General features: G+C 34.9%; 1 protein-coding gene across 1 annotated transcript in view; it reads left to right on the top strand.

Moving 5' to 3' along the window:
- MED12L (mediator complex subunit 12L) overlaps window positions 1-12,374 on the top strand; it is a gene marked incomplete at its 5' end in the record, with an annotated part of 179,382 nt that overhangs the window by 22,594 nt on the left and 144,414 nt on the right. Inside the window, 2 exons of the mRNA XM_083364939.1 lie at window positions 1,781-1,880; window positions 4,712-4,848. Coding sequence (XP_083221065.1) covers window positions 1,781-1,880; window positions 4,712-4,848 — 237 coding nt within the window. The remainder of the gene's footprint in view (window positions 1-1,780; window positions 1,881-4,711; window positions 4,849-12,374) is intronic.

The following is a 12,374-nucleotide window of genomic DNA, read 5'->3' as shown; positions in this document are numbered from 1 at the left end:
AAACATGTTTAATTCTCATGGCTGTGAAAGTACTGTTTCACCAACATTGTGCGCATATCTTGAATCTCAAATGCAGTGAATGGCTTTGATTGGTCATACGGTTTCAGTGTACCATACAAGTTCTTTACTCTTTCCAATATTGACAAGAGTTTGTATAAATTTAAGTAAAATAATAAATAATGCACATAAGCTGAACCATTTATAAGAGATAATAAGCATCTTTAATATCAGTGCAGTTGTAAGATAAACAGGTAAAGGTTCCCCTGCACATGCGTGCTAGTCGTTCCAACTCTAGGGGCCGGTGCTCATCTCCGTTTCAAAGCCGAAGAGCCAGCGCTTGTCCGAGGACATCTCCGTGGTCGTGGCTGGCATGACTAGATGCCAAAGGCACACGGAATGCTGTTACCTTCCCACCTCAGTGGTCCCTATTTTTCTATATGCATTTTTATGTGCTTTCAAACTGCTAGGTCGGTAGAAGCTGGGATGAGTAACAGGCGCTCACTCTGTTACGCAGCACTCGGGATTTGACCCGCCAAACTGCTGACCTTCTGATCGATAAGCTCAGTGTCCTAACCCACTGAGCCACCGTGTCCCTGTAGTGCAGTTGTATTCCCCATTAAAGTGAATGTCAAAATCTTTGAAGATATCACCTTCCATGTTTTTTTTTAATTAAGGCAGTAGCCTAATCCTAAACTATCCTAAAGCTCTTTCTGCAGTAAGGACATTTACTCATTCAATTTTAATAAAGAATCTCCATGACATCATCACCACCACCATCAAACTCTTGTTATAATAGTTTTTATGGAGACTGAAGAATTGAATGATATGATATGCCAGTACCTTACCAATTTTTTTTATGCTGGCAGCATTTTAGCTGGTTTAAAAAATAAATTTAACATTTAACTTGTTCTATTTCAAATAGGAAAAAGCATTGAAAGAATTATTAACATAGTTTTGCAGCAGACTATGAAGAAGGCATGTCAATTAGCCAATGTAAGTGACTTACATGAGAGTCTCCCCTAATTTATCTCCTTAACACAAATTGTTTGAGATAAACTTCAGCTGAATGAGTCACTGAACCAAAGGCCTCAGCAAGCTTCTTCTGAGACAAACATTTAGAGCTCATAGTACAACTTATCCTACCTCAAAAGATGGCTATTTTGAGGGTAAATGAATAGATATCATACATGTCTCCTTGAACTCCTAGAGAATAGGCAGAGTATAAATGTAATCAATGAATAATATTCATAATATTCAAATATCTGAAAAAATTGCAGCCTTTCAAGTCATTGTGTTTTGATTTTTATTTTATGCTGTTTTCAGCAATATTGCAATAATTGCACAATACTGTACATTTCAAAATATTTAAAAATTGAGCAGTTTTATAGACTATTGAGATGATTAGTTCTGCTCTGTCTTCACAAATAGTATCCTGTCCATAATTTTGAGCAGAATTCAAGGAATATGTTCTTTCCCTGAACTGTTGAAAATAGATTTCTTTTGTTGCTTTACAGTAGAGGAGTAATGATTGGTTAAAAAAATAGTGTCTTATTTTTAAAATGCTAATGAATTTGATTAAAACTTTCAGGAAGATGAACGTTAAGAATTTTCAGTTCAAAAGGCTATTTTGTTGTAACTTACATGAGTATGTTGCTTTCCTGTTTTCTTGTGGTTTATCTGTACTTATTTTTCAAATAAATGCTCTGGCAAAGCTAGCACATTATGTGTTAATGTAGTAAATTATGTATTATATATTCTGTAATGGTTGCTTTCTTTACAGGTTCGTGCAAAGATTTTTGAAGTAGAACAACAGATAAAACAAAGAGGCCGTGCTGTGGAAGTACGGTGGTCATTTGACAAGTGCCAAGAATCAACTGCAGGTAGACACCAAAATGGATTGTAAAAGCCATAAAGCTTTATGGACTTGTATTTCATCTAGTGAAATTCATTGACTTTTAAAACTAAGTGGTAACTGCGTTTATTGCTTTTCAGTCTTGGATTAAAGCCTTATTCTAAATGTATTGGTGTTGTCCACTTGAGTGTAGAAGATGAATTGATATGGAAGGAGTATGTTCAAAAATATTTGTTGCTACTTTTATGTCAGTTTTTAAAGTTTCTCAAAAACAACCCCATCTAAAGATGCCGAGTCATTGGATACGAGATGGGCGGCAAATAAATTTTCTAATAAATAAATAATGAAGCAGTGATTGCAATAGTAGAAATATATGCAGTTGTTGTTGTTATTACTATTATTATATACACAACAATGTGAAATCACAGCTGCCAGTTCTTTAGCTCATGTTGGCCTTCATACGCATGATGTTCTTCCCAAATTCTAAACACTTGGGGAGTTCTACACAGTGTGTGGTGTAGTGTACAGTATGTGTGGATCCAAACTATCCATGAATTTGAATATCACACTATAAAGATCTAGATCAGGGGTGTCAAACAGCCGGTCCACAGGCCGGATGCGTCATGTGGAAGCTGCGCCCACCCCATTGCCAGCAATGGCAAAACTCTCCCGATACGTTGCGTGACGTCACGTGATGTTGCGAGTTTGACATGTCTGATCTAGATGCTGAATGCAACAATTCTAGCCCTGAATAATTAGTATCAATACTTAGTTTATTAGACTGAGTTATTTATTTGTGCAAAAATATCATTATTATAATTGATCATCATTATGATAATTCATAATCATCATTCAAATATTTTTTTCCCAATACTTGGCAACACTTTGCTAAGAGGAAAATAACAATGCTAATTTGTATGGTGCTTCTCTGGAGGTGGTTGCTCCTCACCCACTTTGTCTGAGTTTGGAAGATAAGATGGCTCTGATTTGAAACTGTTGGAGATCACAGGAAATTCCAGAGCTTTGGGATAGACCTGGAACTTGAGAGAAAACATCTCAGAACAAGGCAGTGGAAATACTTCTGCATTATTTCCAAGACTGTGTGTGTGTGTGTGTGTGTGTGTGTGTGTGTGTACATGCGTGCACACACACACACACACACACACACACACACACACACACATTCAAATTTACTCACTAGGAGTTGAGCTTCACTCAAGGTCATCTTTTTTTCTTCTTTTTGAGGGAGGCTTGCTTTAAAAGTGATACTTAAAGGTGGTAATTTTTGCTTATGTGTTTGTTGAAAAATCAGTGAAAAAAAATGCCTGTCTTCCAAAAAGAAAAAAAAATATGAACATCTGGCCTTGTCTCTATATTTCAATTCTGGTTATTGACATATTTTGTCATATTTTGGGAATCTTTTTGGAACACTATGACCAGGTTATTTTTGGAAGGATTGTTTTGATGTAAGTAAGAATGTATTTTTGTACCCTGAGATCCCAAAAATCACAGCCTGTTCCTAAAGAAAAAATAGGAGAGAAGTCTGGGAACATATCAGTTTATCTTTCTTTTTCTTCCTTTGAAAAGTTATAGTTTCCTCTGGTAAGCAGGCCAACTATTTGAAGGATACATTTTGTTCTATTGTTCCAGTATTTTTATGTATTTTCCCAAGAGATTTTTGTTCCACATTTCACAGTCAAGCCTCATAGTACTTTCACATATAATTGAAAATAGCAGAAATATTCTTTCATGTTTTAAGTCTACAAACCTTTTCCATTTAAGCTCATCCAGAAAAAATGTATTTTCTGCAATCAACTGATAAGTTTTTATCACTTAAACTGAATAGATACACTCAAATACTTATGTCATTAATGCCATTTGAAGTTTTATCCATGTTTGTGCAAGAATCTACTCAGTTAAGGTTCTTAGCATCTTTAAACTCTCTGTAGTATAGCAACTTTTCCCAATATGGTAGCCTTCAGGGATCTCAGGCTCCAAATCCCATTATTTGGCCATGCTGGTTGGGAGTTAAAAGATCTGTAGCCTAAGAGATCTGGTGGACACTGGTTAGAGAAGCTTATCTTATAGATTTACTTGTGTCTAATAAACAATGCAAGTTTTATAAGTATTAAAAAATTTCAAAACTCTTGTTATCACTGTAGCAGTTAATTAGGAGATAGAGAGCTCTTAGTGTAGGCATAGGGCTTGTGGGAGAGAGGTTAGTGATAAGGAAGACACTTAAAAAGTATAGTATGGGGAGTGGAGTATGCTGGTTACGACCTATAAAACCCTACATGGCATGGGTCCGGATTACCTACGGCAGCACCTGCTGCCGGCATCAACTATCCTCCGTACAGTGCGCTCCCACAGAGTGGGCCTCCTCAGGGTGCCTCCGATCAGAGAATGTCGATTGGTGGCCCCCAGGGGGAGGGCGTTCTCTGTGGGCACGCCAGACCTCTGGAACCGCTTGCCGGTTGAGCTCCGGATGGCCCCCGACCTTCGCTCCTTCCGGCGCGATTTAAAAATTTATCTATTCGAGCAATCTGACCTGGTCTGATGGGTTTGGGGTTGGATTTAGTTTTAACACACTTTTATTATTGTATTATATTGGGCATAATTATTTAATTCTTTTTAACTCTTTTTTAACTTTTGTATTTACATTTTGATATTTATTGCCCTGTACACCGCCCTGAGTCCTTCGGGAGAAGGGCGGTATAAAAATTTAATAAATAAATAAATAAAACAACACACAGGCAGCTCCCAATCAATACCAGTTTTCTTCTAACAAATTGTAATAATTTTGATGCCAGAACTTGAATGTACCATCATTTTTTTCTTTTCTGTTTTTTCTTTATCCAGGGGTTACTATCAGCCGTGTTTTGCACACTTTGGAGGTTTTGGATAGACACTGTTTTGATCGTTCAGATTCTAGCAACTCAATGGAAAGCCTTTATAACAAGATTTTCTGGGGAACCCATAATAAGGATAACCAGGAGGTATTTGCATTATTCACATTCATTTTTCCATAGTGTTTAGTTATTATATTCTTCTGTAATATATTTGCTTCAAGTTTGATTTTCAAATCGTGACTGTATAAAATGTAGTTTTCAAGGTCTGAGGCAATTGTTCAATGTTGTGCCACTTCATTTACGTTATGTTTTGTGATCCCAACTTGTCGAGAAACTACATTTTTTGATCTGACAATTGTGTACAGAAATGTCAAATAGCAGCTGTGCATATAACAACACAATGAAAGTGTGTTTACATGTTTCCAGAAATGATTTGTTTCTAGCTGCTCTTTCCCATTCTTCTGGCACTCAAAATAAATTTTGTGATGCTGATTCATTGCTGAAACCAAACATTTATATAAACAACTGTACAAACCATTTCTATAACACTGCAGAGGAGTATATTTTTATTTTCACATTCAGGTTAACACTAAAATTACAAGGTTGAATATTGAATTGAATATGTTCCTTTTAGTATTTGGATTTGATTGTACTTATATATCATATTTTGATTGAAGGACATTTCTGATCTGCTTTGGTAAACTAACAGCAGCATCTTTTCTTTTTATTCCCATTAAGTTCAACAAGGCTTACTATGGTAGTTGGAAGATGTACTACTGAGAAACCAAGGGGAGATTTGGTCACAATAGAAATATACATTCAAATATAGGATTTATCTTGAAAGATAGAATAAGGAAAGTATTGATTTCTTCCTATAGGTAACAGGATAATAGTTTGGAAAAAACTAAGTAAGATCAGAAGTGGTTATTACTGTGTGTGCCCTATTTCCCCAGAGACCTATTGGCCCCAACCTTGTTTGCTTTTTGCAGTGCATTAAATTCACAGGCATTTGGGCCAGATGAGCCCCACTGGCTAGTTGTTTAGTCATTGCTTCAATAATTATATTAGAATTTTTTTTACCTCAAGGATATAGTGTATTATGGTGTCTCCCTGTGTGTATTTGTGTTATTTTTTTAACTTTATCTTTTGCATTTCATCTAAAGTCACCTCATGAAATGGGCTGCTATTTCAGTGGTATGAATATATGAAAAAATAACTAAATTAATTAATATTCGATGGGACACTTCCAAGAGACACCGGGGCTGAAAGCTAGACTGGGAAAGAAAACTAATAGTCCTCTGAATATAAGCTTAAGTCTTCACATTTATTTAAGAATGTTATTTGCATTTTTAAAATGTTCAAAGCAAATTCAAAAGCTTAATAATTGTGTTGTTAACATTGATGCATGCTTATGGTTTAATATTCTAACCTGTGTTGTGCAATTAACTTGATAACAGTGGAAGAAACAAAAAAAGATGTGTAAGTAGATATACCAAAATCCCTCAGTATAATATTTACCACAAAGGTTCATTTATTCAAGAACTGCAGTAACTAATGTTATCAAAGGAAAGGGAAAAAGAGCATTGTTTTGTAGAACATCTAACCAGTAAATAATCAGGATACCATGCTGTTTTCTCATGTATATTTCCCATTGTCTTGGCAAAATTGCATATAAGTTGAATGCTGCATAAGCTCATACAGGTAGTTCTCGATTTATGACCACATAAATGGGACTGGAATTCCAGTCAGGATGGTTATTAAATTGGTCACTACATGATTTCATTTGATTTTATGAGTGTTTTTATGATGGCCACAGTTTTCCAGTTTTCCATGCTGGAAATGACAAAAACATCGTAAATCATGGTCATGTGACTCTGCAAGCTGTCATAAGGGCAAGTTGGTTGCCAAGCAGCCGAAATGTGATCATGTGACTGTGGGGGATGCAGGATGACATTTCATGACAGTTGGAAGTGCTGTTCAGGCCATAAAGTACCCTTTCCAAGACCCTCATAACTTCGAACAGTTATTAAGGAACTGGCTGTTAAGTGAGGACTATCTGTTGCTTGCTGATCACCCCTAACCTATATTATTTCATGATTCTGAAACAAATAGGAAATAATTGGTTTCTCTTCTACGCTATACCAAACTATTTTTACTATATTTCCTGGCTTTCATCTATCACACCAAATTGTTTTTTTTAACTTTTAATGGAGGTAATATGTGTAACTCAGGCTTGGACTGAGTTTTGGTTATCTGCAAAAAAACAATATCCCAGTCAAGGAACTACCAAGGGAAAGCCACAACCTCATCAATATTATTAGGGCACACTACTGTATATAAACAAGGAGCAACCCCCCGACTCATTAGCACTGATGATATTTCCTAATCAGGTAATGAAACGTCTACTAGCAAACAACAAAGACCTTAATTGATTTGTTGAGCTTACTAAAAATCAGTGTATTCACTTAAAGCCTTTAGCTTGCAACTGACAGAACAAATGCTATAATTGTGTATGTGCTGGTGTTGACTTCTGGCTGCAACTGCAGAAATTGCCAATTCTTCTCAGCTACAGAGGAATAACATTTTTAGAAAGTTGTGATAAACTTTTCTGGAATACATGGTCAAAAAACTGTAGCCTTTTGATATGGGATTGACAATATTGTTAGCTGGAATATCTGTTTTTCATGATCTCTATGAGAGCCTTAATGTCATGTAACAGATGTAGCACTTTTCTGATATTATATTTTGGCCATAATGACCACTAAATCATGGTTCAGTTGATCATGGTTTATTGAATAAATAAAATTAACTTACTGTTTTGTATATACCTAAAATTTGAAAAATTGCATCTGAACCACTAGATGGCAGTTTATTTCTTTATTAAAAAAGAGCAAAAATGTTTCAGCCTATCTTCTTTTAAAGCTGGACACCGTGTTAGAAAGACATGAGTATCTTTCATGCTATTCTTTTTAAAAATAGTTTTTGTCCTTTTTTTCTTTCTAGCAAGTTATTATTTATAGTTGAATTTTTATTCAGTTTGAGCATATAAATTTGGAGCCTCTTGTGCATATACAAGAGTGAAATTATTTCATAATTACAATGAAAAACAGTTAAATTATTTAGACTGAAATATTGACAAATTGCAGTAAAAGTCTACAAAAACATCTGAGTGACTAAATTTATTAAAAATAAAAGCAAGTGTTCGCTGATGTAAGTTAAAAAGTGTCATTTGGTTGATGTGCACAGCCATAGAAAAATAAATAGATAAATAAAAAGTTACCTTAGCAGTATGATTTTACTGTTATTTAATGTTTAGTTTGCTGTACCATGGAGAAAATGTATTTATGGGGTCAGAAAGTGTCAACACTGGGCACATAACCACATTTTTGATAATGAAAGTCATATACCTTTATCCTTGTAAGTTTGTGTAAACAAAGCCTTTGAACATAAGATTTGCAAACAAAAAAATTGGATTATTTTAGCTTGTTAGAGATGTATTTTAATTTTATTAATTATATAACATTTTAAAAAATATGCAGAATTCTTTTAAGAACATATCAGGGCAAAGCCAAGTGTTTTGAGGTGATATTTATGACATGGTCATAAACATAAGTTGTATCCTTTTTATTTCATGTTGTGGGAGAATAACTTTTGGAAGTTTTGAGAAATAAAACTTCTGGGTAAAGGACAGAGGGAAATTACTCACAGCAACCTTTATCCCTTCTCTGCCTGCTGAGTATTTATCAGAACAAGTCTTGAAAGTTTTCCAGTAAAGTCCTTAATAAAAATATCTGATTTAGCACTAAATTATCCATGGGTAGCAAAAGGTTTGATTCAGTCAACATCACAGTTTCATTTGGTTGCTCAAAGCCATGTTTTGTGTTCTCTTGAACTCTGCTCTTTAATACTTACCCTTTGATGTTACTTTTCATCTCACTTTGTGGAGAAGATACCCATCTACTAAAAGTCTGTTTTCACAGACAATTCTGTCCACTATCTACACGAAAACAATTTATTTTGGGAAATCAGTTCTTAGAGCTGTCTTCTGTTGTTGAGAAAGGAGCTGATCAGAAACATTTGCCTACTTGCTTAGTTTGCTTATTTTTCACTTGCTTGCTGCAGTTTCTCTCTAACTTTCATTATTCATGATGTGTTATATCAGTTCATGCAAGGAGCATTAATGTATACATTAAGCATGCCTCAGCCTCAGCCAGAAGACTAATATAACCCTCCTAAACAAGCTGAGTTGGAAGAAAGATTCACGTCATACATCTTGTTGTCAGCAGCTGAAATTTGTAGAAAGGCTAACATACACATTGAGTCAAAATGAAACATGTTCTTAAAAGTAAACCCACCCTTTGTTTTTGCCCATTTGGAGTGAAAAACTGGACTCTTACTCTTTTGGAAATGAATAAGAAAGCATAGGCTACGAGGAAAACAGTTGGGAAGGATGCCTGCCCTAAATCCTTATTCCACAAGTTCTGTGCTAGAAGATAATTAGAGGATCTTTATTAACCATTTTCCTAATAAGAAAAGTTCTAATTGAATAAGGAATAATGATGGTATGCTTATTCTCTTTCCACTACTATACAGTCATATTCATAAGAACCACAAATGAAATTAAATGAAAACTATACAATCCATTAATGTAGATCAAAGGAACAGATGTGCAGATAGAGAAAATATCCAGCAGTCCAAATTATATGTGCCATTGTTTGCTCACTGAAATTCATTTGCAGGTTCTATCCCTGATTACCATAGTTTCCTAAGAGTTGAAGTCCACAAATCTTAAACTTGCCAGATATGGAGACCTCTGATTTAGACTATCGAGTCTTATCTCCTGTTCAGTGCAAGGATCCAAATTAAAGCATCCTAGACAGATTGCTGTCTAGCATCCATACTTAACTACATCAGATCCACTATTTTGTATAATTGTTTCCATTGTTGAATTGTTCTTACTATTAGAAAATTGTTGATATATATAACGATATTAATGTTTAATGTTACTGGTTATTGTTAATGAGTTTGGTTACATGAGGTAAATACGGCTGACAGGGAAACACGCGGCAATTTGACAGCTGTCAAATTGCCGCCGGCTAGAGTGCAAGCGCAATAGCTGACAGCTCGCAGCACGAGGACTCTAGCTGTCAAACGCCGACACAGCCGATTGGCCCAGCTTCCTGGCGGGAGAAGCCGAACCGCTGATTGGAGGAACCAACTTCCAGCTGGCTATATAAATAACTCAAGCCGGCAGAGTTTTGCCGGGTGTACCTCAATAAACCTGTAACCAGAGCCTGCTGTCTCCGCGTGATCCTTGCACTCGCAAGCCACTTCAATTGTTTTCTGACATACAATTGGTAGATTTTTTTTTGCAACTTAGACCCATTATTGTGTCCTGAACTTTCAAACAAAAGAGAATATGTCTTCGAATCTTGATCTCTATCCATGCAGGCCACTCATGCTGAAATACTGGATCACATGTTTTATTGAAATCAAGCTATACTATATATAAAACTTTCTTACAGTCTGGTAAAGAAATTATTTCATCCAAACATGAGACAAAGTTGATTTGGCAAAATTTGTTCATAACAAGTTCGTGTTGACTTTTTTGGCCATCTGATCATTAGCTAATCTAGCAATTCTTATTTTTTTCTAAATCTTCTACTGGCTTTTATTATATACTTTAGTTCATACATAAGAACTTATATTTTCATATCTTTTTAGTCAGAGTTTGGTCAAATATGGCTGCAGCTCCTGCCTTATTTTATCATGCATTACTATCAGCTATGGCTAATCTACACAAGATTAGTATTGCTGTCTTAACAGATGAACTTGTCAGTTTATTGATGTACTAATGTATTTTTCAGCTGCAAAGTGTTTTTTGCTTTAGTGGATCTGTGGTGGGTGATACTTCATTAAAAGGCCTCAATAGCATAATCTTAACCTCTTCCTGTCATAAGAGGTGGTTTGCTGATAAAATTTGGTTGGCATATGAAGAAGATATGCTTTGCTTAATAAAAGCATTGCAGTCAGATATGCTTTGCTTAATAAAAGCATTGCAGTCATTTTACAACTAAATATTATTTAGCAAACTCTAAATGGCAAATTAGAAAGTTGTCTGCAAATCAGAAGATAGCATTACAAATATGCAGAACAGAATGAAGTTTTGGGAAAATTCAGAAATACCAAGGAGAATCCTATTAGTTGTTTTTGCTGAATTGTATGAAAAATTTTGACCAAACTAAACATTAAAATGTTTAATTTTAATTCTAAAATAGAATTTTCAGTTGACTTCCTGTTGTAAAGACTGAGCTGTGAAGCAAAAAATATTGTAAGATATGAAGCTGCAGCTTTTGAAATTTACTCTTTGATGCTTGGGTTGACCTTTGGGTTCTTCTTCTGTTTTTGTCAACTTACCTAGCATTAAAAAAGAGCAAGGAAATTGGTAACACATATCTTACTAAGAATCAGTAGCACACATTTAGTTTACTTGAAGAGTTTACTGCATATTAAGAGCAAGATTTTTTTTCATGTAGGATGCATTTGTCATCCCACAGGAAAGGAACCTTTAGCAAGCAGACTTTCAGATATTAAATGCCCATGTTCCAATAGCTTAAGCTAATTTCACTTTTTTACTACAATTCCATAGGACTGGGAAGTTGAATAGGCTTTTTTTGCTTTAAGCATCATTGAGTCAACAGCTTGTCTTTTTTCACTTTCATAAACATGGCCATAAAAGGTATTGAAAATCTTCCATGCATAAAAGAATTGTGTCAAAAGGTAACCATACTAGTCCTCCATTAAAATTCTTGAAATCTGGATTAAAATGATATGTAACATAATTTCAGTCATCAATACAGTTTTAAAAATGATATTTTACACATTTTTCACTATTTGTATTAAACTATTGGTAAGTGTTCAAACATTATCTCACATTCCTTTTTAAATTGAAAATTTAATTTACTTCATGTAAACGTTTACACATTGGTTGCAGAAAGTCACTGTTGTTATTCTGAGTTGTTTAAGAATGTTTAGCTTTTGTGAGGCAGAACAAGCTGGTTTTTCATATTTTTGATTTGTTTGTGCTACTGTCTACCCCCCACCCAGTTTTCTGGATCTCTGTTAAACAAGCAAGGAATTTTTACAGAACTGAATCCCACCATACTTTCCTAATGAAGAATTTACTGTTTCTTACAATGCTATGCCTTGAACTTTGCCTAGCAGCATCTTCCTTATCTCTTTGGTCAGTGCTGTTAGACTGGAATGTCACTTAGGAACAAGGACTCTGGGATACCCTGTGCTGCTTCTGCATTGAAAGATCAGGTTAGGGATAGATTTTCGTGGTGAAAATCTATGTAGTTGCTAAGAGTTGACTACAACCTGTTGGCATATAATCAATTAACCAATTGTTTGTTTAAAAAATATTCCACATCTATCTAATAATATATTAAGCTCTGGTACTTAATTTTGTAATATTCACTGTTAGAATCCTTCATATGAACTTAAATTGCAAGAAAGTATTGTATAGATTAAGCAGAATCTGGAGTATGATGGATAAATAAAAGATGGAATAACAGACCTATGGTTCATAGAGATTCTGAAGTATTAAGGTCAATATTTTTCACCTAAAGCAGGAAGATACATAAGCATGAGGCTACAGATATCCAGACCTT

The sequence above is a fragment of the Vipera ursinii genome (assembly GCF_947247035.1).
Source record: "Vipera ursinii genome assembly, chromosome: 5".
NCBI lineage: Eukaryota > Metazoa > Chordata > Lepidosauria > Squamata > Viperidae > Vipera > Vipera ursinii.
This window is presented reverse-complemented; position numbering and strand designations above follow the sequence as displayed.